Source organism: Mytilus trossulus, chromosome 6, assembly GCF_036588685.1.
Source record: "Mytilus trossulus isolate FHL-02 chromosome 6, PNRI_Mtr1.1.1.hap1, whole genome shotgun sequence".
Lineage (NCBI taxonomy): Eukaryota > Metazoa > Mollusca > Bivalvia > Mytilida > Mytilidae > Mytilus > Mytilus trossulus.
In genome coordinates, this window is record NC_086378.1 from 81,550,907 (window position 1) to 81,574,389 (window position 23,483).

At 33.5% G+C, this 23,483-nt stretch overlaps 1 protein-coding gene across 2 annotated transcripts; it reads left to right on the plus strand.

The window, feature by feature from the left end:
* Positions 1–8,467: 8,467 nt before the first annotated feature.
* On the plus strand, positions 8,468–22,504 carry LOC134722007 (stomatin-like protein 1). Of its 2 annotated transcripts, none has more exons than XM_063585415.1 (10): positions 8,468–8,606; positions 10,441–10,727; positions 11,247–11,350; positions 12,288–12,354; positions 12,997–13,079; positions 13,869–14,072; positions 15,234–15,289; positions 16,183–16,289; positions 19,655–19,891; positions 20,680–22,504. In XM_063585415.1, exons 2-10 carry the CDS (start codon positions 10,532–10,534, stop codon positions 20,913–20,915), a joined length of 1,290 nt encoding a protein of 429 aa, XP_063441485.1. In that variant the 5' UTR covers positions 8,468–8,606; positions 10,441–10,531; the 3' UTR covers positions 20,916–22,504. The 2 variants fall into 2 exon arrangements, with proteins under 2 accessions (XP_063441485.1, XP_063441486.1); XM_063585416.1 differs by having other exon boundaries at positions 8,513–8,526.
* The last annotated feature ends 979 nt before the right edge of the window (positions 22,505–23,483 follow it).

A 23,483-nucleotide genomic window follows, 5' to 3' on the forward strand; every position in this document is an offset into this window, starting at 1 on the left:
TTTAAAATAAGTTCCACATTTTACCTGGTGAAATATGTTCTGGGTTTTTGAAATTTGTTTCTTACCTGGTGAAATAAGTTCCTTGTCTGTGTAATATGTTCCACTGGTTACACAAGTTATTAGTCCCCTACCTACAAAGTCAAAGGGGACTTAGGATTGCACTCTGTTCATTTGTCTGTCGGTCTGTCCATCTGTCAGTCCGGCAAATCAGTATTCTAGACTTTTTAGCTCACCTGGTCCAATGGGCCAAATGAGCTTTTCTCATCACTTGGTGTCCGTCGTCGTTGTTAACTTTTACAAAAATCTTCTCCTCTGAAACTGATGGGCCAAATTTAACCAAACTTGGCCACAATCATCATTGGGGTATCCAGTTGAAAAAAAAGTGTCTTGTGTCCCGGCCAATCAATCAAGAAGACCGCCATGTCTAAAAATAGAACATAGGGGTAAAATGTAGATTTTGGCTTATAACTCTGAAATCAAAACATTTAGAGCAAATCTGACACGAGGTAAAATGTTTATCAAGTCAACATCTATCTGCCCTGAAATTTTCAGACGAATCTGACAACTGATTGTTGGGTTGCTGCCCCTGAATTGGTAATTTTAAAGAAATTTTGCCGTCTTTAGTTATCTTGAGTATTATTACAGAAAGAGATAAACTGTAAACAGCAATAATGTTCAGCAAAGTAAGATCTACAAATATATCAACATGACCAAAATGGTCAGTTGACCCTTTAAGGAGTTATAGTCCATTTTTATCAATTTTCATTAATTATGTAATTTTTGTAAATTTTTAAAAAATATTTTCCTCTGTTACTAATAGGCCAAGCGTATTATAGATAGAGAAAATTGTTAGGAGTAAGAAAATTCCCTAAAGTAAGATTTACAAACACATTGCCATCACCAAAACAGAATTTTGTCATGAATCCTTCTGTGTCCTTTGTTTAATATGCACATAGACCAAGATGAGTGACACAGGCTCTTAAGAGCCTCTAGTTTCTTCATGCTTGAGGATGTTGATTATATATTTGGTGTATAGATTTATCATGACAACCCTTATGGAACTAAATTGTATGCCACAAACTTGCTGCAAGCTTGCGACAAACAAAAAGTTGTCTGCCGCTAGCTGTAAACTTCCGGCAAACATTGCAGCTGCAGCTTTTTGCTGCAAGTTTGCAAAAACATCAATGTTTGCCAGAAGATTGCCAGAAAGTTAAGATAATGAAGAATGTTTTCTGCAACATTGCAGAACACTTTGACCATTCTATATGATTGCAGAAACTTGACTTTGAACATTCTATATGTTTGCCAGACCATTGCAAGAATTACACAATTTTGACTGGACTAGGTTTAACATAGGACCATAAGGACAATACATACACATGTCTTCTATTAGAGACAACTGAATATAATGAAACCAAACATGACATGGATATTTCTTATGAGATGCTGAACAATTACGTGTTATTTCTTTGATTCTGATCAATCTTCTAAGATGGCTGCCAGGGTTTGTTGAACATAGATGGACAATTCACATACGTGTCTTGAGCTGGGGTCACACATTCACGATTTTTACTACCGTCCTCGACAGGACCATTCCCGATTAAAATTTATCAAAAGTCTGATCAAGATTCTGTGAATCGTGGATGGAAATTCAAACTTAAGCTGGGGTCACACATTCACGATTTTTACTACCGTCCTCGACAGGACCATTCCCGATTAAAATTTATCAAAAGTCTGATCAAGATTCTGTGAATCGTGGATGGAAATTCAAACTTAAGCTGGGGTCACACATTCACGATTTTTACTACCGTCCTCGACAGGACCATTCCCGATTAAAGTTTACCCGTAAGAATCTGTTACGAACTAAAACGACTGTGTTCAGACAATGATAGGACATTCCAGATAATTGAGGATACTAATCCGACTTTTTCACTTTTCGTGTCGTATTGCTGTCTGATCTCAAACGGGAGCAATAATCGGCAATGTGTGAACCCCGCATTAAATCAAAATTTGTAAAAAAAAATAATTTGATCACGACAACAATCAGATAGTGTTCAGGAAGCGCCGATATTCAACCGTTTCTAAGCGAATTAGTACCGATAATCCCGTTCTGAATCCGCTTTTAACCCGATTTATATTTTTCGCCAGGTAAAATTCGACCGAGTATGTCACGACTTCGTCCAGACACTACCGAACGTAATCCGACAGAGATCAGACTGTGACCAGACAGTGAACCGACGCTGACGGAAGATATCCGTTAGAAAACTGTCGGCATATTCGGGATGATCAGGTGCTGTAGGAACGTAATCCTATCACAGTCCGCTCTATCGCATTGCAAACGGCTTTGTCTTGTCTCAGTCGTATTGTATTCTGTAATTGTCGGGACTCTGACGTGGGTATCATTGATTAATTTCGTATTAATAACGGGACTGTTTCGGAACGGTTTCGGCAAAAACGGTTCGCAATCGACAAGATCTGGATGCAATCTGGACTCAATCGGCAGAAAAACAACTATGAAAAATTACTCCAGATCATTCCCGTTCCACAAGACATTGTTCGGAATTCGATCCGATACAGCAGAATCTGTCACGATATAGCCACGATTGTAATCCGACTAGACAAAATCGACTGAGTTGTCCCGAATGTTACGGGACGCATTAACTGTCGGGTGCTTTGCCGAATTATTCGGACCCTTCGCGACCTGTTAGAATCTGTTACGAACTAAAACGACTGCGTTCAGACAATGATTGGACATTCCAGATAATTGAGGATACTAATCCGACTTTTTCACTTTTCGTGTCGTATTGCTGACTGATCTCAAACGGGAGCAATAATCGGCAATGTGTGAACCCCGCATTAGAGAATTATTTAATGGAAACCATGTTCCTTACAGTGAGGTTCTGACCAATTGTTGTTACTTTGTAGCAATTAAACCCACCAACCAAGATGACTGCCAATATGGGACTTAATTTTTTAACAAATGACTATGTGAAATGTCTTCTTTTAGAAAACCGCTTAATAGGCTGAAAACAAACATGGAAGAATATTTGGTTTCCTTATGAGATGTTGACCATAAGGTTGTTACTTTGTACCCGATTCATCATCCAAGATCGCCGCCAGTGGGGGATCGAGGTGGGGCTTAGTTTAACATAAGTCCCATGGGAAATACATACAAACGCTTCTCCTACACTAAGGTGCACTAAATGGAATGAAACCAAACATAGCATGAATGTTCCCTATGAGGTGCTGCAATGTGTTGATACTCTGTTGCCGAATTACTGTCAAAGATGGCCACCTGGTTTCACAAAAAATTATGGGAGTAATGTTAAACAAAATTTGGTTAAAAAAAGAACATAGGTGTAATTTCCAGCTTTTGGCTCTGACCTCTGAAACTTCAGCATTTAGAACAGATCTGACATGGTCTAAAAATGTTCATCATGTCAATATTTACCTACCCTAAGATGTCTAGACAAATCATGTTGCCCTTGTATAGGATTTTTTGCAGTTTCTGTTTATGATTTTAAATATAATCATAAGAGATTAACTGTTAACAGGAGTTTAAATGGGCGTATGACATTTGCGCCGATTTTAAAAATTTTCATTCTTTCATTTGCGCCGATTTCATTTTTTCATTTGCGCCGATTTCATTTTTTCATTTGCGCCGATTTTTTTTTATTTGCTCCTAATTAGATTTACAGGTAAATTAATACTTGTACATTCACTATACCATTGGTAAAATTTGGTTCTAAATGTTTTTCATTCATGTTTAAGATAATTTTGATTCGTATTTTTCTGCAACTTCATTGTAACATGATAGACATATTGCACACTGAAACGAGCCGAGGAGACAATTCTTTTATCATCAAGGGCCATACATATCGGATGGTCAGTGTCTTGAAATATAACAACATATCTTACTAATGTACTTTAAAACTGTGTAAAGCCAGAGTCACCACGGATTTTATTTTCAAAACACAGATCGAGAAATGTGTTCAGCAAAGAATGGTCTACAAATAAGTCATGTTTTTCTAACAAAGTTTTGCATAAGATTGTCGTATTATTAAAAAACGTTTTCAACTACAAGTTTACACAAAGAATAATTACTCCAATTGAAATAATTTGCTAAAATCAAATGAGATTTTCTCATCACTTGGTGTCCGTCGTCTGTCGTCTGTCGTCTGTCGTCCGTCGTCCGTTGTCGTCGTCGTTAACTTTTTTACCTTTTGAACTTCTTCTAGAGAACCACTGAATGGAATAAAACTAAACATGGCACGAATGTTCCTTATGAGGTGCTAACCAAATGTTGTTACTTTGTTGCCGATCCATCATCCAAAACGGCCGCCAGCGGGGGACTTAGTTTAACATAGGACCTTATGGGAAATGCATACAAATGACTTCTTTTAGAGAACCGCTGAATGGGATGAAACCAAATATGGCATGAATGTTCCTTATGAGGTGCTGACCAAGTGTTGTTACTTTGTAGTCGGTCCATCATCTAAGATGGCCGCCAGCATGGGACTTAGTTTAACATAGGACCCTATGGGAAATGCATATAAATGACTTATTTTAGAGAACCACTGAACGGAATGAAACCAAACATAGCATGAATGTTCCTTATGAGGTGCTGACCAAGTGTTGTTACTTTGTAGCCGATCCATTATCAAAGATGGCCGCCAGCATGGGACTTAGTTTAACATAGGACCCTATGGGAAATGCATACAAATGACTTCTTTTAGAGAACCACTGATGGAAAGAAACCAAACATAGCATGAATGTTTCTTATGCGATGCTGACCAAGTGTCGACACTTTGTAGCCGATCCATCATCAAAGATGGCCGCCAGCAAGGGGCTCAGTTTAATATAGGATACAAAAGTCTCCTTCTAGAGAACCACTGAATTGAATGAAATCAAACATATCATGACTGTTCCTTTCCTTATGAGGTGCTGCGTGCTGGCCACGTGTTGTTACTTTGTAGCCAAATTTTATCTTTTTTTATATGATTTCAAAAACCCAAGTAGAGTCAGGTGAGCGATACAGGCTCTTGAAAGCCTATAGTTTAGCTTTTCTTGCCAATTGGCGTCCGACGTCCGTCGTCGTCCGATAACTTTCAAAAATCTCCTCTGAAATTCCAAGGTCAAATTTAACCAAACTTGGCCACAATCATCACTAGGGTATTTAGTTTAAAACTGTTTCCGATGCCTGCCAACCAAGATGACTAAAAAAAGAGCATAGGGGTAAAATGCCGTTTTTGGTTTATATCTCTGAAACCAATTTAGAGCAAATCTGACAAAATGTTCTTCAGGTTACGAACTATCTGCCCTGAAATTTTCAGATAAATCAGACAAGTCGTTGTTTGGTTGCTACTCCTGGTTACTGAATTAGTAATTCGTAAATGAAATTTTGCGGTTTTAGGTTATTATCTTAAATGTTATTATAGATCGAAATAAACTGTAAACAGAAATAGTGTTCAGCAAAGTAAGATCGACAAATAAGTCAACATGACCAAAATGGTCAATTGACCTCATAAGGAGTTATTGCCCTTTAAAGACAAATTTATATTATTATATTTAACCATTTTTCGTTAATGTTTGTAATCATTTACAAAAGTCTTCTCCTGAAACAACTGAGACAAATTTAATCAAACTTGGCCACAATCAACAATAGAGTATATAGTTAAAAAAAAAAGTGTTCAATGTTCCTGCCTGACATCCAACATGGTTAACATGGCTAGAAATAGAAATTACAAGAAAATTCAGTTTTTGACTTATATCCCTCGGATACTACAGCAAAAGTATAACAGTTGCATTATTTCATGCATCAATTGTAAATAAAAATATCAGGTGAGCGACACAGGCTCCTTGGAGCCTCTAGTTCTTTATCGTGTTCACCTTGCAAATTGAAAACAATCTGTACCGTTTACGTAGTCGGCTCATAAACGCTTTAACCAGTATGCCTATAACTCTTGACGTTTTAATGTTAAATAATATATAGAGACCAAAATAACGTAGGTGTGAGCAAATATAGCACAGTGTCAGACCACAAACTCACTAACTTCAATTTAGAACAGAGAAGCCCTAGCCTGACCAAAAATGGTATTTTTGTTATAACAAACAAATTTGCAGAAATGAAAACGTTTGGCGATAGAGAATTATATGCATACCATTGTGAGCTTACATTTGCTTCTCCGTGAATTATTATTATTAATATATACTAGCATATAAAAAATTAAGAATGTTGAGAAAAAAGCGCTTCATAGAATACTTAGTTAAGATTTCCAGAAAACCAGAGGTTATTTTAAGTAGTAGCTGACTTCCGAACAGTGGTATTGTTTACATGTGACCATTCAGAATATACCTCGACCAGTATCATATATAGCAATATTAAGTTCTTAAAATAATAATTCGCTTGGAGCAGCCAGGATGACCAAGTTCAATTTTGTCAAAATTAGCTATATACTATCGATGATGAATTATTCATTTGCACGTTAATAATTCGACCTCATTGGATCCGTATTCATGTGAACTTCAATTTAACCCCTTAGCTAGAGATGGATTACGCATGATGAATGCGTGTTCTGTTATTAAAAGAAAAGAATGTCAACATTGAAAGTGAAACAAATGTTGACTTATTATAATTCGATCCACACCCAAAAATCATTCTTATAAAGGTAAAATCGAAATTTAACATTTTTTTTTTACCAATAACATGAAATCTATATATATCCGATGGATACATCTGTTGTAGAGTTGTCACAAATTAATGTAATATACAGTCACAGAAAATAATTATATTCATAAGTATGTCTGAGTCAGTGACAACCCTACAACAGATGTATCCATCGGATCGCCATCAATGATGGTGATACATGGCTGTGTACATAATGTATATACAACTCGTCTAAACATCAACCCAACAATGTTAGATCTGTAAATTTGCTTTCGCAAATTTTTGGTTCTTCCCTCGCCGGGATTCGAACCCATGCTACTGTGATATCGTGACACCAAATCGCCTGCACTGCAGCCGTCCCGCTAGACCACACGACCACCTGGGCTCTCAATGAAGAGCTTCGGTGGGCATGTGTTACCTTTCCACGTCAGTTTTAATCTAGCGGCGTACTACAGTACATGATATATAAGGCATGAAGATGTTATTGTTACAGATCAGCTAAATTATCTATAGTAAAGGATCCTACAAATTAATGTAAGATACAGTGACGGTCACAGAAAATAATTATATTCATAAGTACGTCTATAGATAAAGTTCTAAGCAATTAAACTAAGCAATAACACTCATGTTACCCTGTACAGAGGAAATTGTTGCTGTGGGGAATAAAACAAACCCATCAATCTAACAAAATACTACATGACCATGATGACTTCGGTGTCGTCAACATTTAGGTTCAGTCAGTTTGTGGTCCAAGATTTTTAAGGCATGATTTAAAACGTTTCCAAACTTTCATGGATTGTTTGAAAATTAAAGCAGGGACACTTATATTTATTAGTTATACTGTTCCCATGCAACTTGAACAAAGGCTTTTTTCGCAAATAATGATAGTGTCCAGAGCAATATTCTGAATATATATTTTTATACATTTTCTTGTATTTTTCTGGTAAATGGACCTAGTTTCTTTTGAAATTACTTATAGATGCAGCCTATTGATCTCTATTGTTAAAGTTTTCTGGACAGCAATAACTGGTGTACTAAAAACTACAGGATTTTTTCAAAATAATAGTTGAACAGAAGTTTTCAAATGACGGTTTCCGTAGTCATATTTTGAAAATAATTCTACTGATAGATTGAAAAAAAATCAGTTCAGATTTACTTGAAGACCAAATAAACTTGGTTGGATAGAAGATTGTTCATAATAAATTATTATGACAGCCTCTTTATTTTGTGTAAATAAAAATTGTAATAGAAAGAGGCAGTATCAGTCTGAGACTGCTGTGTTACATGTATATATTTTTATAACCATGTTTCCATACTTGTTCTAAATCACCTCGATCAGTTTAATTATTAACAATCAGTTGCATGTGGTGTTTTTGTGGATATTGTATGAACTGTATCAGCATGTATTGACCTATAACTAGTAAGTTCTTTATGTGTCCTTTAAATTTTAGGATTGGAATATATAAAAGACATTTGATTTGATTTGATTTATCGTTATCTCAGTGTCAGCTTTACCATAGTAAAGCTACTTTAATTTTATCTGGAGACCTAGAGACACTGAGGTATTACAATACATGTAATAACATTATAATTGATATAATTGATTTAAAAAATAATTAAAAAAAATCCAGAATTTCACGAAATAATGATGATGATTTAAGATTTTGAGGGTTTTTTTTTATCTTAAATTTATAAAAAAAAAATTGTACAGAATTAATTGATAATATAACAAAAAAAATTAGAGAACAAAAATTCTCTTTGACACTTTCCCCAATTAAAGTCCGTACCGAAAATTGCAAACCGAAACCGTGTTCGATATTTTAATCATTTTCAAACTTCCGGTTTGTAATTTCAACAGGGTATGTGGAAATTTTGCTGAATTGTTTTGCAAGCAGACACTTGACATGCACAATTTTCTTAAGGCTGGTATACTATAAAAGTAAGTCAACTATTACAAATATACAGACTCGAGGAAAACCCACTTGAAAATCACCCCACACTTAATCACACAATCGCCCCACTTTTTCACCAACTCGCCCAAATTTTGTTTACCTACTCACCCACTTAATGAAAAAGGGTAAAATCTCGTTGAATATAGATCTGAAAAAATAGCCCCTTATATGAAAAGGGTTAAAATTCTGCAGGAAACAGGTCTGCCAACTCTGTCCTCTTATGAAAAATTGAAAATGTCCAGATCTGTCTGTATCGTTATGTCGAAGGTACCAATACTGGCTTTTACTTGACGGGAGAGAGAGAGCGCCTATTGACGGCGTTGGAGAGCTGTTTTGAAGCTCTCAACTGACTTTGCACACGCTATTGCTTCTTCCAGTTGGTTCCAATGAATCACAGTCTTGACAAAGAATGAGTTCTTAAATTGCTCAGTTTTACAGTTTGTAGTTTCAATTGCCTTTGAGTAATTTTTTTTCTAAGTTGTTAACTATGTTAGTGCTCTCAAAGTCTACAAAACGTGTCGGTTTGATTGTCCGTTTGGTTTTGCTTTTTACCAAAAATTCGTCAGGTTTGATAGCTGGGACCAAATCCTCAACCACTTTGTACAGTAATACCAGTCTTTGGCTTGTTCTTCTGGTTTTCAAGTTCCAGCACTGTTAGCATTTTGGCGACCGATCCTTCTTCTCTTGATTTATAGTCCCCTGTGATGTATCAGGCTACTCTTCTTTGGATTCTTTCTAATTGGTTGATGTTGTTTGATGTATATGGGTCCCACACAATTGCCCCATATTCCATTGTAGATCTCACTAATGAAATGTATGCTGTTTTCTTGCAGTATTTTTGGGCAGAATCTTAGATTGCGTCTAAGAAAGCCTAGTGCAGAATTGGCTTTCTTAGTTACATTTGAAATGTGGGTGGTCCATTTCAGATCATCCGATATCTGTAGTCCCAGGTATGAATTGTGTTTGACCTGTTGGAGTATGTGTCCATCAAGTGTATAGAACTTCTAGCTTTTGTTCTTAATGCTCAGGATGTAACATTTCTTTGCATTGAAGCGCATACCCCAGTCTTTGGCCCATTTTTCTAGGCTAACAAGATCTTGTTGTAACAGTGTGTGGTCTCGTGTTTTTATATTTCTGTATAGCAGACAATCATCAGCAATCAGATGATGAATTTAGTCATGCCCGTTCTCACTATTTTAGCAATTATATTATTATTAGCGAAAAGAATCATAATTTAGAAACAAAAAGACTTATCTGCGATAAGAAAGTTAATAATCTATCAACATTGATCAATAAATATAAATTTATACAAAAAGTCAATATTTATAGTAATAAACATGATAAACTATGATAAAGCATGACACATTTTACAATTTTATATACATGTATAGCAAAATGTGAATTGTTACATTTATTTATCATATCAAAAGTCCCTTACTAGACCTGTAATGAACTTCTGATCATATGCATTTAATCAAAAATTACTTTTCCTGTCATATTAATATATCACTTGTGTTTTAGAACAATTATATATTCATAGATATAGGAAGATATGGTGTGAGTGCCAATGAGACAACTCTCCATCCAAATAACAATTTAAAAAAAGTAAACCATTAAAGGTCAATGTACGGCCTTCAACACAGAGCCTTGGCTCACACCGAACGACAAGCTATACAGGGCCCCAACATTACTAGTGTAAAACCATTCAAAAGGGAAAACCAAAGGTCTAATCTATATAAAAAAAGATAAATATACCACATTTTTCAAGTTCCTCAATTTTCAAATACATGTAACTAATACATATTTTTATTTTATTTTCAGGTTAACTAGTCATGAAGGATACAAGGATTTGTTAAGAGTTTATTCTGAAATACATTTAGTTAAACAATATAGAAAATATCACTGACTGACAATGAATGCCAAATATAGTCGTTTACCGAGTTCTGATCCCTTGGAGGAAGTAAAACTTGATTTTGGATCTGCATTTACCTACAGTAATAATCAAATGTCTGACAATTATGGTCTGTCATCTACGGGAGAATATAAGTCAGCATTTACCTATAAAGATTGGACACCACAAAATAAAACTGATATTAGATATGTAAAAGGTACTAATACATTATAGCATAATGTTCATGTATAAACACATACAAGTATCAGTATTTACAATTATGTCTCAGCTGATTCAACAGTCTGTGTAAGGCAATCATATATAAGTAAATAAACTCATCATAGATACCAGGATGGAAATTTTATATTTGCGAAGATTATTTATTATTTTAAAATACTCATCAGTGATACTTGAATCCAAAAAAAACCATTTAATTGTTTATTCACTTTGTATAATTCATAAATAATTTGGTCAACAAACCATGTTAGTGGACTAGTGGGCATGGTTACCTTCTTTTCCAGTAGATATATAGTGTGAATGTTTGCTTATTGAAACATATTCATATCTACCATTGTCTCCCAAGGCTACTTATCTGAAAAAAATATGTACAAAACATTCATATTTTGTAAGATTTTTGTTAATTTCGTTATTGCATATTTGTATTGCTGTTTTCAGTATTGTAGAGTTATATATAACTGATATCGGTTTATAAGCAGATTCGTTTTGTTATTAACAGTAAAACCAAGTTGTTTCTCACAGACCTGTCATTGGATATTAACTGGCCTGGCAATAGTCCTTGTCATATTAACCTGTCCTGTGTCGTTATGGTTTTGTATCAAGGTAAGTTTGTTATTTACAGTAAAACCAAGTTATTTTCTCAGACCTGTCATTGGATATTAACTGGCCTGGCAATAATTCTTGTTATATTAACCTGTCCTGTGTCGTTATGGTTTTGTATCAAGGTAAGTTTGTTATTTACAGTAAAACCAAGTTATTTTCTCAGACCTGTCATTGGATATTAACTGGCCTGGCAATTATCCTTGTCATATTAACCTGTCCTGTGTCGTTATGGTTTTGTATCAAGGTAAGTCAAACTCATAAATTATTCTCCAGTTTAATTAGTTTTGGGAAAGAGCAATTGCAATATTGTATAAAAAGAGATGTGGTATGATTGCCAATAACAGGCTCCTTGAGTCCTCCTATGACCTATGAAAGGCACGAAAATAAGTATAAAAGTCCTTGTTTATAAGCTTTATAAAAGTCCTTGTTTATAAGCTTTATAAAAGTCCTTGTTTATAAGCTTTATAAAAGTCCTTGTTTATAAGCTTTATAAAAGTCCTTGTTTATAAGCTTTATAAAAGTCCTTGTTTATAAGCTTTATAAAAGTCCATGTTTATAAGCTTTATAAAAGTCCTTGTTTATAAGCTTTATAAAAGTCCTTGTTTATAAGCTTTATACATGTTATACAGTTGATTATTTCAGAAATTGTGTTAGGTAATCATGGTAATTGGAATTGAAAAAAAAACAAAGAATCGGGGATCATTGATTTTACTTGATTTCAGAATGTAGGTACTTGTTGCTGACCTGTATATTATTTATATATATAAGAATTTTGAAGCAAAATAATGCTGATTGATGTTTTGGTACAGGAACTTCCTTCTAATTTTTTAATAATTTTTTTTTGTACCAGTATACGTAGTTTTAATAAAAATGTAAAAAGTCATTAATCTGGCTAGTTTTGGTAAATGATTTTCTTTAATATAAATTTTTATTTCAGAAAGTATCACATTATGAAAGGATTGTTATTTTTAGACTTGGCAGGATGCGTCCTGTAAAACAGCAAGGTATGCATTATAGAAAACAATAATATTAGCATTTAGGATGTACTTTAGTGAGGTTTTGGAATTATTGTCAGATGTTCGAACTCCTTGGCTTTTTTCCATGTTAATAGCTCATACATGTCATAAAAGGTCATGTATTTAAATTTAAGCAGGTTCTTGATTTCTTTTCTTTGATTTGAGACCAAAATAGTACCAATGCAAATATAAAGTAAAAGATCGAGTCAGCCTTTTCCAGCCATATATTAAAGATCAAATATCAAAAAGGAGCTCCATGACCTATCAATATTTTTAGCTTATTTTGTTCCTTAACTAATACTTTTGTGACTTATAGTATCAATTTTAAGTTCTTGATTTTTTAGAAACATTTATTGTAACAAACTTGTACTCCATGATGTTTGCTGTTCCAATTTGTTTCCAAACATAACATTATAGGATTTCACAGGAATCAAAAGACAGGCTTCACCTGACAACTGTTACATAGAATGTAAAACTTTTTACAATAATTAACATATTTTAAAACTCCAAAAGTAATGAATAGATTAAGATTATATTAACAGATTGAAGAACACAGATAAAATTGGTATTTCATGAATAAAGGTGAATACACATTTAAGTGATATTAAGTAAATTTTGTTTTTGTTTTAGGTATAGTGTTTATTTTACCGTGTGTAGACAAAATAGAAAGAGTAGATTTACGCATCAGAGCCTTCAATGTTCCACCTCAGCATGTAAGTTTTCATTATAGTTAAACCATGTACCATGTAAAAAAAAAAAATTAAGTCAGTCTTCATAACAGAACTTTGAATGTCCAGCCACAATAGTATGACCAGATTTAAATGAGACATTGATAAATTTCCTTCTAATTTGTACAGATGTATTGGAATACATCTATAACCACAAATGGAAACTAGGGATATTATTAGTTACATAGCGTGTTGGTGATCTAAAACAATATATATAGGGTCAATAAATTCCATATGGGGTGAGAGCGAAGTTTGAATCCTCATATGGAATTTTCTGACCCCACATGTTATGTAAAGAATTTATCTTACTGAATATCTTAACATGTGGTATTTGACTAGTGGCTGTCAAAAGAATTAAGCCTTCAATATCTTTTGTATAAAGAACCTACTGTGTTAGCTTTAAATATATTTAATGAATTTATTTCATTCGTTCATCAACAATATCTTTGTCTGTTGAAACCTTTTTTTCCTCAACACTGTGTTGTTTTTCAAAGGGACATAACACCACTACTATAACTGTGTATTGAAATAAGCCCTGTCTACTTACTTATATGGACTAGAAATGTATAAGAGGTAAGATAAATATATTTACAGCAATGTTCATTGAAAATGGTGATGTAAATTGTTATACCTAGTCTAAAGGGAGAGCCACCCATTCTGCACTTTAAAGTCTAAAGTGACAGCCATCCACTCTGCACTTTAAAGAACCATTGCAGTAACAATAAGTATGAATAGAATTATGTTAAATTGATTGAGCATATAATTATTTTTCAGCTAATAACACATGACCGAGGACTGATAGAAGTTGGTGCAGATATTTATTACAAGATAACATCAGTGGAGAGATACATCACTGGTATACAAGACATGAATCATTCACTCAGGATACTTGTTCAATCCTCATTGAAAAATAATTTTGTTCAGAAAACACTGCATGACATAGAAACTGATAAATTAGGTATCACTGGTGAAATTTTGGTAAGTTATTATTATTTATATTATAATTTTTCATTACGAGATAACTCAAACTGAAACAAACAATTTAAATGTTTATTTAAAGTTTTAAAAACAAAAAAAATGACAAAATGACAAAATGTAATATTGTGACAAGGGAGATAATTTAAGAGTATTGCAAAAAGGGAGATAATATATTAGTAAGTAACACAACAAATGTAGACGAAACACGCGTTTGGTGTACTAAATTATAATCCTGGTTCCTTTGATAACTATAAACCACCTTGACTGGCTATACAGCCCTTGAACAGTCGGTAACTAAGAACAGAAGATGTGCAAAGCAGCTAAACTATTATAAAAAAAAGTGCACTTCACTTATGGGTCATAAGAAATTAAAACAACAATTGCAAGTTAGAATTTTGTATGATCAAAATATAAAAATATGGTTTTACATTTGCTTGTTTTTTTAATTAATCAGAGGATAATTTTAGAGATGAGATATTTGGAAAAAGTTTCAAAAATTATCAAATTATCAAAATAAAAAGATTAAGGTGGTATGGGTGTATAAATAAAAATGATAGAATCTATTCATACTTTGCCAAAATGTAGTATCTATTGATATATGTTGAAAAATATAATAAAAATGATAGGTCACCGCGCATTTTCTCAAGCTACAGGGCGTGACAAAATTTTGTATGGATTATACAGGAAAAAACACCATTTTGTGATTAGAAACTTAACAAAATGATCAAATTGTTAAATACTTAAGGAAAAGATAGCTTTCAGACAATGCTTTGAGAATATCAAAAGAAAAGATAGGGTCACCGTAAGTTTTTATCGGCTAAAATACAAAATAGGAAAATTCCATGTAGAATCCTTCAGAAAATGCACTGTTTTAAAGTTACCTCCCCTTAAAATGCCAATTGATTTATTCTTCAAAAACAACAAAAAATAATCAACATTTGCAAAAAAATAAATGTTGATAAGTTAAATTCTTATAAATTTGGTCTTTTAAAGGAAAACTCACATTTTATATCTCCTTTTCTGCATCAAATTTTGCTATTTCGATAGAAAAGCTGGACCTTTGGTTCTCTGTTTTTTACAATCCAAGATGGAGGAAGACACCCATACCACTTTAAATGAACTGCATGTTAAAATGAATTCATTTCTATATTTATTTCTCAGGAAGGAAGCAACATAACTTGTAAAAACTGGGGAGTTGTGATTCATGAGGTCAGAATGTAAGTGTTTATTTAAGGTATATGTATAAAGATAAAATTGCAAAAGAGAGGCAAAAGATACCAGAGGTATTTTCAAACTCATAAGTCGAAAATAGACCGACAAAACCACGACTAAAAAAGAAAAAGACAAAAAGACAAACAATAGTACACAAAACACAACATAGCAACACAGACCCCATAGAAAATTGGGGGTGATCTCAGGTCCTCCTCAAGGGTAAGCAGATCAGTAGGTCACATTCAAGAAAATGGGGTTGTGTTAGTGTTATTGGATTTTTTTTTGAAATGGTTATTTGGTAGAATTGAATATCAAGAGCAACCATACCTAAATCATTCAACAATATTTGACTGGTAAAACATCTTTGCTAATCATCAATTTTGATAAGGTTTTTGTTGATAACAAATAATTCATAGAAATTTCTTAAATGTATGATAGAAAAAAGGCAATATTGTAAAACCAAATTCAAATATTTGTATGTCAATATCTGACATACTTGTAAAATCTTTTCATGTGTTCCAAAAAAATCCTTGCAATTCCTTTTCAATTAAGATATAACATATCATTTATGGTGAGCTTACAAATAATATGATACATGAAATAGGGTGATTCTATTTGTGTTATAGTAAATAAATAATTGTTTAGACACTGTGGTATTCTTCAGTATCTCTGTTATCATTCTAGTCAGGCTTATCAAAGAACTAATATATATTTGTTTATGGGCCAGCTGAAGGACGCCTCCAGGTGGGGGAATTTCTCGCTACATTGAAGACCTGTTGGTGACCTTCTGCTGTTGTTTTTTTTTTGGTTGGGTTGTTGTCTCTTTGACACATTCCCCATTTACATTCTCAATTTTATGAAGAAACTAAAACAATCATAATTTGAATCTTTATTCCAGATCACCCATAAAAGTATTAAAGAGGCCAGAAAGTAATTCAGGAATGCCAGCTGGTCTTCCTCAAACTTTCCAACAGCTAGCCTCAGCATTTCTTCAGGCTTCAGCAAGTAAGTTTTACATTTTCCTTATATCCTCAAAATATTACACAGATGCATAGAAATGTTTCTTTTCAATTTGAATAAATGAGTACCAGTATACATCAGTGAATTAAAAAGCCAAAGATAAAATCAAAACCATTTAGTGGTCGACATATAGTCTTCAACTCTAGACAGGTGACTATAAAATATGTTCAGCTCTTAATCATCCATCGTGTAACTGTCCTTTGATATACATAAAAATTTTAATGATCATAGCCAAAATATTTGCCTGTGAAAACCTTTTTCTTTCCTAGATATGAACATTGTTTGGACACATAAACTAACTTGTCTTTTTGTATTTGAATATGTGGTGTGTTGGCCAATGAGAGAACTAAGCACTAAAGGTGATAGGACAAGAAACATAACTGCCTATTAGTTGGCCAATGAGAGAACTAAGCACTAAAGGTGATAGGACAAGAAACATAACTGCCTATTAGTTGGCCAATGAGAGAACTAAGCACTAAAGGTGATAGGACAAGAAACATAACTGCCTATTAGTTGGCCAATGAGAGAACTAAGCACTAAAGGTGATAGGACAAGAAACATAACTGCCTATTATTTGGCCAATGAGAGAACTAAGCACTAAAGGTGATAGGACAAGAAACATAACTGCCTATTAGTTGGCCAATGAGAGAACTAAGCACTAAAGGTAATAGGACAAGAAACATAACTGCCTATTAGTTGGCCAATGAGAGAACTAAGCACTAAAGGTGATAGGACAAGAAACATAACTACCTATTAGTTGGCCAATGAGAGAACTAAGCACTAAAGGTGATAGGACAAGAAACATAACTGCCTATTAGTTGGCCAATGAGAGAACTAAGCACTAAAGGTGATAGGACAAGAAACATAACTGCCTATTAGTTGGCCAATGAGAGAACTAAGCACTAAAGGTGATAGGACAAGAAACATAACTGCCTATTAGTTGGCCAATGAGAGAACTAAGCACTAAAGGTGATAGGACAAGAAACTGCCTATTAGTTGGCCAATGAGAGAACTAAGCACTAAAGGTGATAGGACAAGAAACATAACTGCCTATTAGTTGGCCAATGAGAGAACTAAGCACTAAAGGTGATAGGACAAGAAACATAACTGCCTATTAGTTGGCCAATGAGAGGACTAAGCACTAAAGGTGATAGGACAAGAAACATAACTACCTATTAGTTGGCCAATGAGAGAACTAAGCACTAAAGGTGATAGGACAAGAACCATAACTGCCTATTAGTTGGCCAATGAGAGAACTAAGCACTAAAGGTGATAGGACAAGAAACATAACTACCTATTAGTTGGCCAATGAGAGAACTAAGCACTAAAGGTGATAGGACAAGAAACATAACTGCCTATTAGTTGGCCAATGAGAGAACTAAGCACTAAAGGTGATAGGACAAGAAACATAACTGCCTATTAGTTGGCCAATGAGAGAACTAAGCACTAAAGGTGATAGGACAAGAAACATAACTGCCTATTAGTTGGCCAATGAGAGAACTAAGCACTAAAGGTGATAGGACAAGAAACATAACTACCTATTAGTTGGCCAATGAGAGAACTAAGCACTAAAGGTGATAGGACAAGAAACATAACTGCCTATTAGTTGGCCAATGAGAGAACTAAGCACTTAAGGTGATAGGACAAGGAACATAACTGCCTATTAAGTGGCCAATGAGAGAACTAAGCACTTAAGGTGATAGGACAAGAAACATAACTGCCTATTAGTTGGCCAATGAGAGAACTAAGCACTAAAGGTGATAGGACAAGAAACATAACTGCCTATTAGTTGGCCAATGAGAGAACTAAGCACTAAAGGTGATAGGACAAGAAACATAACTGCCTATTAAGTGGCCAATGAGAGAACTAAGCACTTAAGGTGATAGGACAAGAAACATAACTGCCTATTAGTTGGCCAATGAGAGAACTAAGCACTTAAGGTGATAGGACAAGAAACATAACTGCCTATTAAGTGTCCAATGAGAGAACTAAGCACTTAAGGTGATAGGACAAGAAACATAACTGCCTATTAGTTGGCCAATGAGAGAACTAAGCACTAAAGGTGATAGGACAAGAAACATAACTGCCTATTAGTTGGCCAATGAGAGAACTAAGCACTAAAGGTGATAGGACAAGAAACATAACTGCCTATTAGTTGGCCAATGAGAGAACTAAGCACTAAAGGTGATAGGACAAGAAACATAACTGCCTATTAAGTGTCCAATGAGAGAACTAAGCACTTAAGGTGATAGGACAAGAAACATAACTGCCTATTAGTTGGCCAATGAGAGAACTAAGCACTAAAGGTGATAGGACAAGAAACATAACTGCCTATTAGTTGGCCAATGAGAGAACTAAGCACTAAAGGTGATAGGACAAGAAACATAACTGCCTATTAGTTGGCCAATGAGAGAACTAAGCACTAAAGGTGATAGGACAAGAAACATAACTGCCTATTAGTTGGCCAATGAGAGAACTAAGCACTAAAGGTGATAGGACAAGAAACATAACTGCCTATTAAGTGTCCAATGAGAGAACTAAGCACTTAAGGTGATAGGACAAGAAACATAACTGCCTATTAGTTGGCCAATGAGAGAACTAAGCACTAAAGGTGATAGGACAAGAAACATAACTGCCTATTAGTTGGCCAATGAGAGAACTAAGCACTAAAGGTGATAGGACTAGAAACATAACTGCCTATTAAGTGTCCAATGAGAGAACTAAGCACTTAAGGTGATAGGACAAGAAACATAACTGCCTATTAGTTGGCCAATGAGAGAACTAAGCACTAAAGGTGATAGGACAAGAAACATAACTGCCTATTAGTTGGCCAATGAGAGAACTAAGCACTAAAGGTGATAGGACAAGAAACATAACTGCCTATTAGTTGGCCAATGAGAGAACTAAGCACTAAAGGTGATAGGACAAGAAACATAACTGCCTATTAGTTGGCCAATGAGAGAACTAAGCACTAAAGGTGATAGGACAAGAAACATAACTGCCTATTAGTTGGCCAATGAGAGAACTAAGCACCACTAAAGGTGATAGGACAAGAAACATAACTGCCTATTAAGTTTACTTTATTTGTGTGTGTGATAATGTTAGTAGGTATGGCTTAGTTGTAAATAAGAAAAATACCAAACAAAGACCAAAAGGACTAGGATGTAAACAAATACATGTAATTGAAAGAGCAAAAGACATACCTTCAAACAAGCAATTCTTTTAGATCAGATGTTACTAAGTTGCAAAACTTGTTTTCGATCCATTTGTCATTTTGAACAAATAATTTGAAACAATTTAAAAGAGATAACAAAGTAATTAGTTTATTTCCATCTATATAATCTTTGTAGGTGGAGATGCAACAAATGGACCATTACCCATAATTCCAGAGGCTGTGACAATACTTCCTGACAGTGGGGCAGCTGGAGTTGATGATGCCTTGCTCCACAATATCCCCACCCCCAGGGAATTTATAGGACTCATCAAAACAGTGCTATCAGAATCTATGGTCAGAAGTATCGGCTCTGTTTATATGTTCCAGCTCAGTGGACAGGAGGGTGGTGTCTTTTATTTAGATTTGAAAAATGGTGAGGTTTTTATTTTGAGGTATATTACAAAAATGGCAAATGTCAAAACAGCATCAAAAAATCTCTTGTATAAGAAAAAAAAACAAATTTAGATCAATTAATGTTTATTTAGATACTATTTTCAATGGCATAAAATCTCCTTGTGTCAAGATTTTTTTTTTTAGAAAACTATAATTTGTTAAGGTAATTTGTAAAGCCAAATATTACTATGTATTTTCTTCCCATAACCTTTAAGTTGATTTGAAATAATAGTTTAATATATATTCTAATGCAACAAAGTTTGTAATGTTCATTTTGATTGGATAAGGTCAATAATTTTCAGGGAATCAATATTTAATAACGATGTTTTGGAACGTATGTGTAAGCTCAGACGTTATATGACAGATTTTGAATACATGTTTTAATGTTAATTTCTGTCAGTTTTCATTAGAATAGAGATAACAATATTTTATTTAAGCTCCGACAGTACCAGTTGATGATTTGATTGTTGCAAATACCCGTTTACTATCTCCCCTAATGTGTCGCCAGTAAACTTAATTTGCTCCATTCAATCACCAATTCATGTCGTTGGAGCTAAAAATTAAATACAGTTATTTCTTATTTTATACCTTTAAAAAAAGTTGAAGGATAACCTAATGTATCAGCTTCAAAGAAAGAAAATTATGAGATTGTGTAGTTATGAGGGTCCTCTTTCAGACAAATACTCTTCACTTTTGAAAAAAATGTACTCTTCTTTTTTTTTGCCTGTCTTTATTGTCATGATTGTTGATTATTGTTTTTTTCTGTAGGTGAAGGAGATGCTGGTGAAGGCCTCCCACCTAATGGGGAACCAGACACTACACTAACATTAACAGTACCAGATATGCAAAGCATGTTTATTGGACAACTAAAACCATTACAGGCATACATGAGTGGCCGTCTCAAAGTGGCAGGAGATCTGTCTGCTGCTACACAGTTAGGGGATGTTATCAAAACTGTAATGAAAAAAGTCAAAGAAGATAGAAAAGATGTTTACATAGTTTAAGGAGGAGGGGATATTGTTTATTCTGTGATACCATGACAATCAAAGATAGATGAAAGTCAGACAATTGGTTCATTATATAGTGACAGCAAACCATTTGTGTGAAGATTAAGTGTGTTCCTTTGTTAGATATTCTTTATATTACTGTTTTATCATCTACATCATAGTTGAAATGTTATTAATTTTTATGTACAGTTTGGGGTAAAAATATGTATGATCAGCTTTATGAAAACATATATTTGACTTACATCTTAGATAAGACATCTTGTGGGAAAATGTCTTATTGAAAATTGAAAATTTTATGATATCAGGATAAGGTAGTTTTGGCATTTATTGAAAGTTTTTCCGTAATGCAGTCAATTTGAAGGTTTGAAGTAAAGACAAATTCAAATAAATGTTAACAATATTACTAATACATGTATCTGCCAGACTGCTTACTGTTTGGTCAAAGCTGAGGTTTATATATTTTATATGAGTGTATTTACAATACTTAATGTTTTGGGGATTTTTTCTACATCTTTTGGGCTGATATATGTTATGTTTATATGATATAATTTGTAATTATAGATAATTGTTTACAGTGTTTGTTTATCACTAGGTGCACCAATGTTTGAGCTTGTTCTTAAAGTCTTAGAGTCTCTAGTGTTTCTCCTCATTGGATGATAATAAAGACTGATGCATCACACTAGTCATTATGTAAAAAGCTAATTTTTATTTTTAAAAGATGTTTGCTGGTTTCATTTCAGTTTTTATATTTTTTTTTTTAAACTGCTTTAAAAGGTTTTTTAAGAAACCATTGTCTTTTTCAATATATTTGATGCATCAAATACAATACTGAAGAAATATTTCATCCATTCATCCGTCTGTTCGGCTTCAGGTTAAAGTTTTTGGTCAAGGTAGTGTTTGACGAGTTTTAAGTCCAATCAACTTACAACTTAGTACACATATTCTTTCCAAGTTTGTAAGATTTGCAAACTATTCTGTTAATTAATCATTGTTAAATAGATTTCCTTGTGTCAGAACAAACATAATTTTTTTGTTTTTGGTTTTGAAATATGTAAAGACTAATTAATTCAAACTTTAAGCACACATATCATCTGATGCTAAGATTTTATTTTAACCTAAATAAATAATGTTGAAATGTCAAAAATGAAATATGAATTTTATTGAACAATTAATATCATTTCCATAATGTAGTTCTGAATTTTTTTGTGTAATTCTATTTTATTATTGTTGAATCAGTGGTTTTGTTTAACTGAGCCATAACCGAATAAAAATTAAAAAAAATACCAGAACTCTTTTCACAAAAATCAGATGATTGAAATGGATCATAAGTTACTGAAATGTGTGTATAACTTGCAAGTATTTTTATTCTTAAGATTTTTTTTGTGAAAAGGACAGCTGAATTGTCATCATACAGGTCTTTTTATTGTGATTGATTGTCTTAGTTTTCAAACACTTCTAGACTGATTAACAAGTCTTCTGTTGTTGGCAAATCAATTTTATTGATCTTGTATGATGTTAGTAGTCTTTTATTAAGTTATTTAATGTTTTTTTATTTTTTTTATAAATAAAACTTATTATTTATTGTATTTTAGAGTTTGAATTTCAAGCCTTTATATTTAGCGGTATTACCTATTTTGAAATCCTTTCAGTTTTTAAATAGATACTTGTTTATTCCAAATATTTCCTGTTAACAATTTCCTCAGTTGTCCAGGATGCAAACCGTGGATTCCTGTTTACATTTAAACCAACTGTCTGGGAAGCAGGAGGCTTAAATCTTTAATTTCTTGTCTGCAAGTGTCAGTTTTTCCATGAACTTATCAATTCAACATAGTGCATTGTCAGATCAATTACTAATCCACTTCCTGTTTACGAAAATAATATAATGGCCATGTACAAGTTTCTGTTGCACTTAGGAACTACAATTCAAGTCTTTCTGAACTTTGCAGCAATCAAGCTTCATATAAGGAGAATCATTTAGGAGTAAGAGCTCACAGTCCAACATTAATTTAATGAAAAACAAGAAACTTGAATAAGCATAAAAAATGCAAGACTTGTCTCAAAACAATGTTTGTTGACTATGATGATTAACGTAAAAGCTTAAACAGAGTAACCACTGCAAACAAATAAACAAGTATTGAAACCAAAATGTCAAAGCAAAATAAACTGTAAGATGTCAAGCAAGAATACACAAAAAGATTAACAAGAATACACAAAGAATAACGAGAATACTCAAAAGAAAAACAAGAATACACAAAAGAATAACGAGAATACACAAAAGAATAACGAGAATACACAAAAGAAAAATAAGAATACATAAAAGAATAACGAGAATACCCAAAAGAATAACAAGAATAATGAGAATACCCAAAAGAATAACAAGAATAACGAGAATACCCAAAAGAAAAATAAGATTACACAAAAGAATAACAAGAATATGCAAATGAATAAAGAGAATACACAAAAGAAAAATAAGAATACACAAAAGAATAACGAGAATAGGCAAAAGAATAAAGAGAATACCCAAGAGAATTATGAGAATACACAAAAGAATAACGAGAATACACA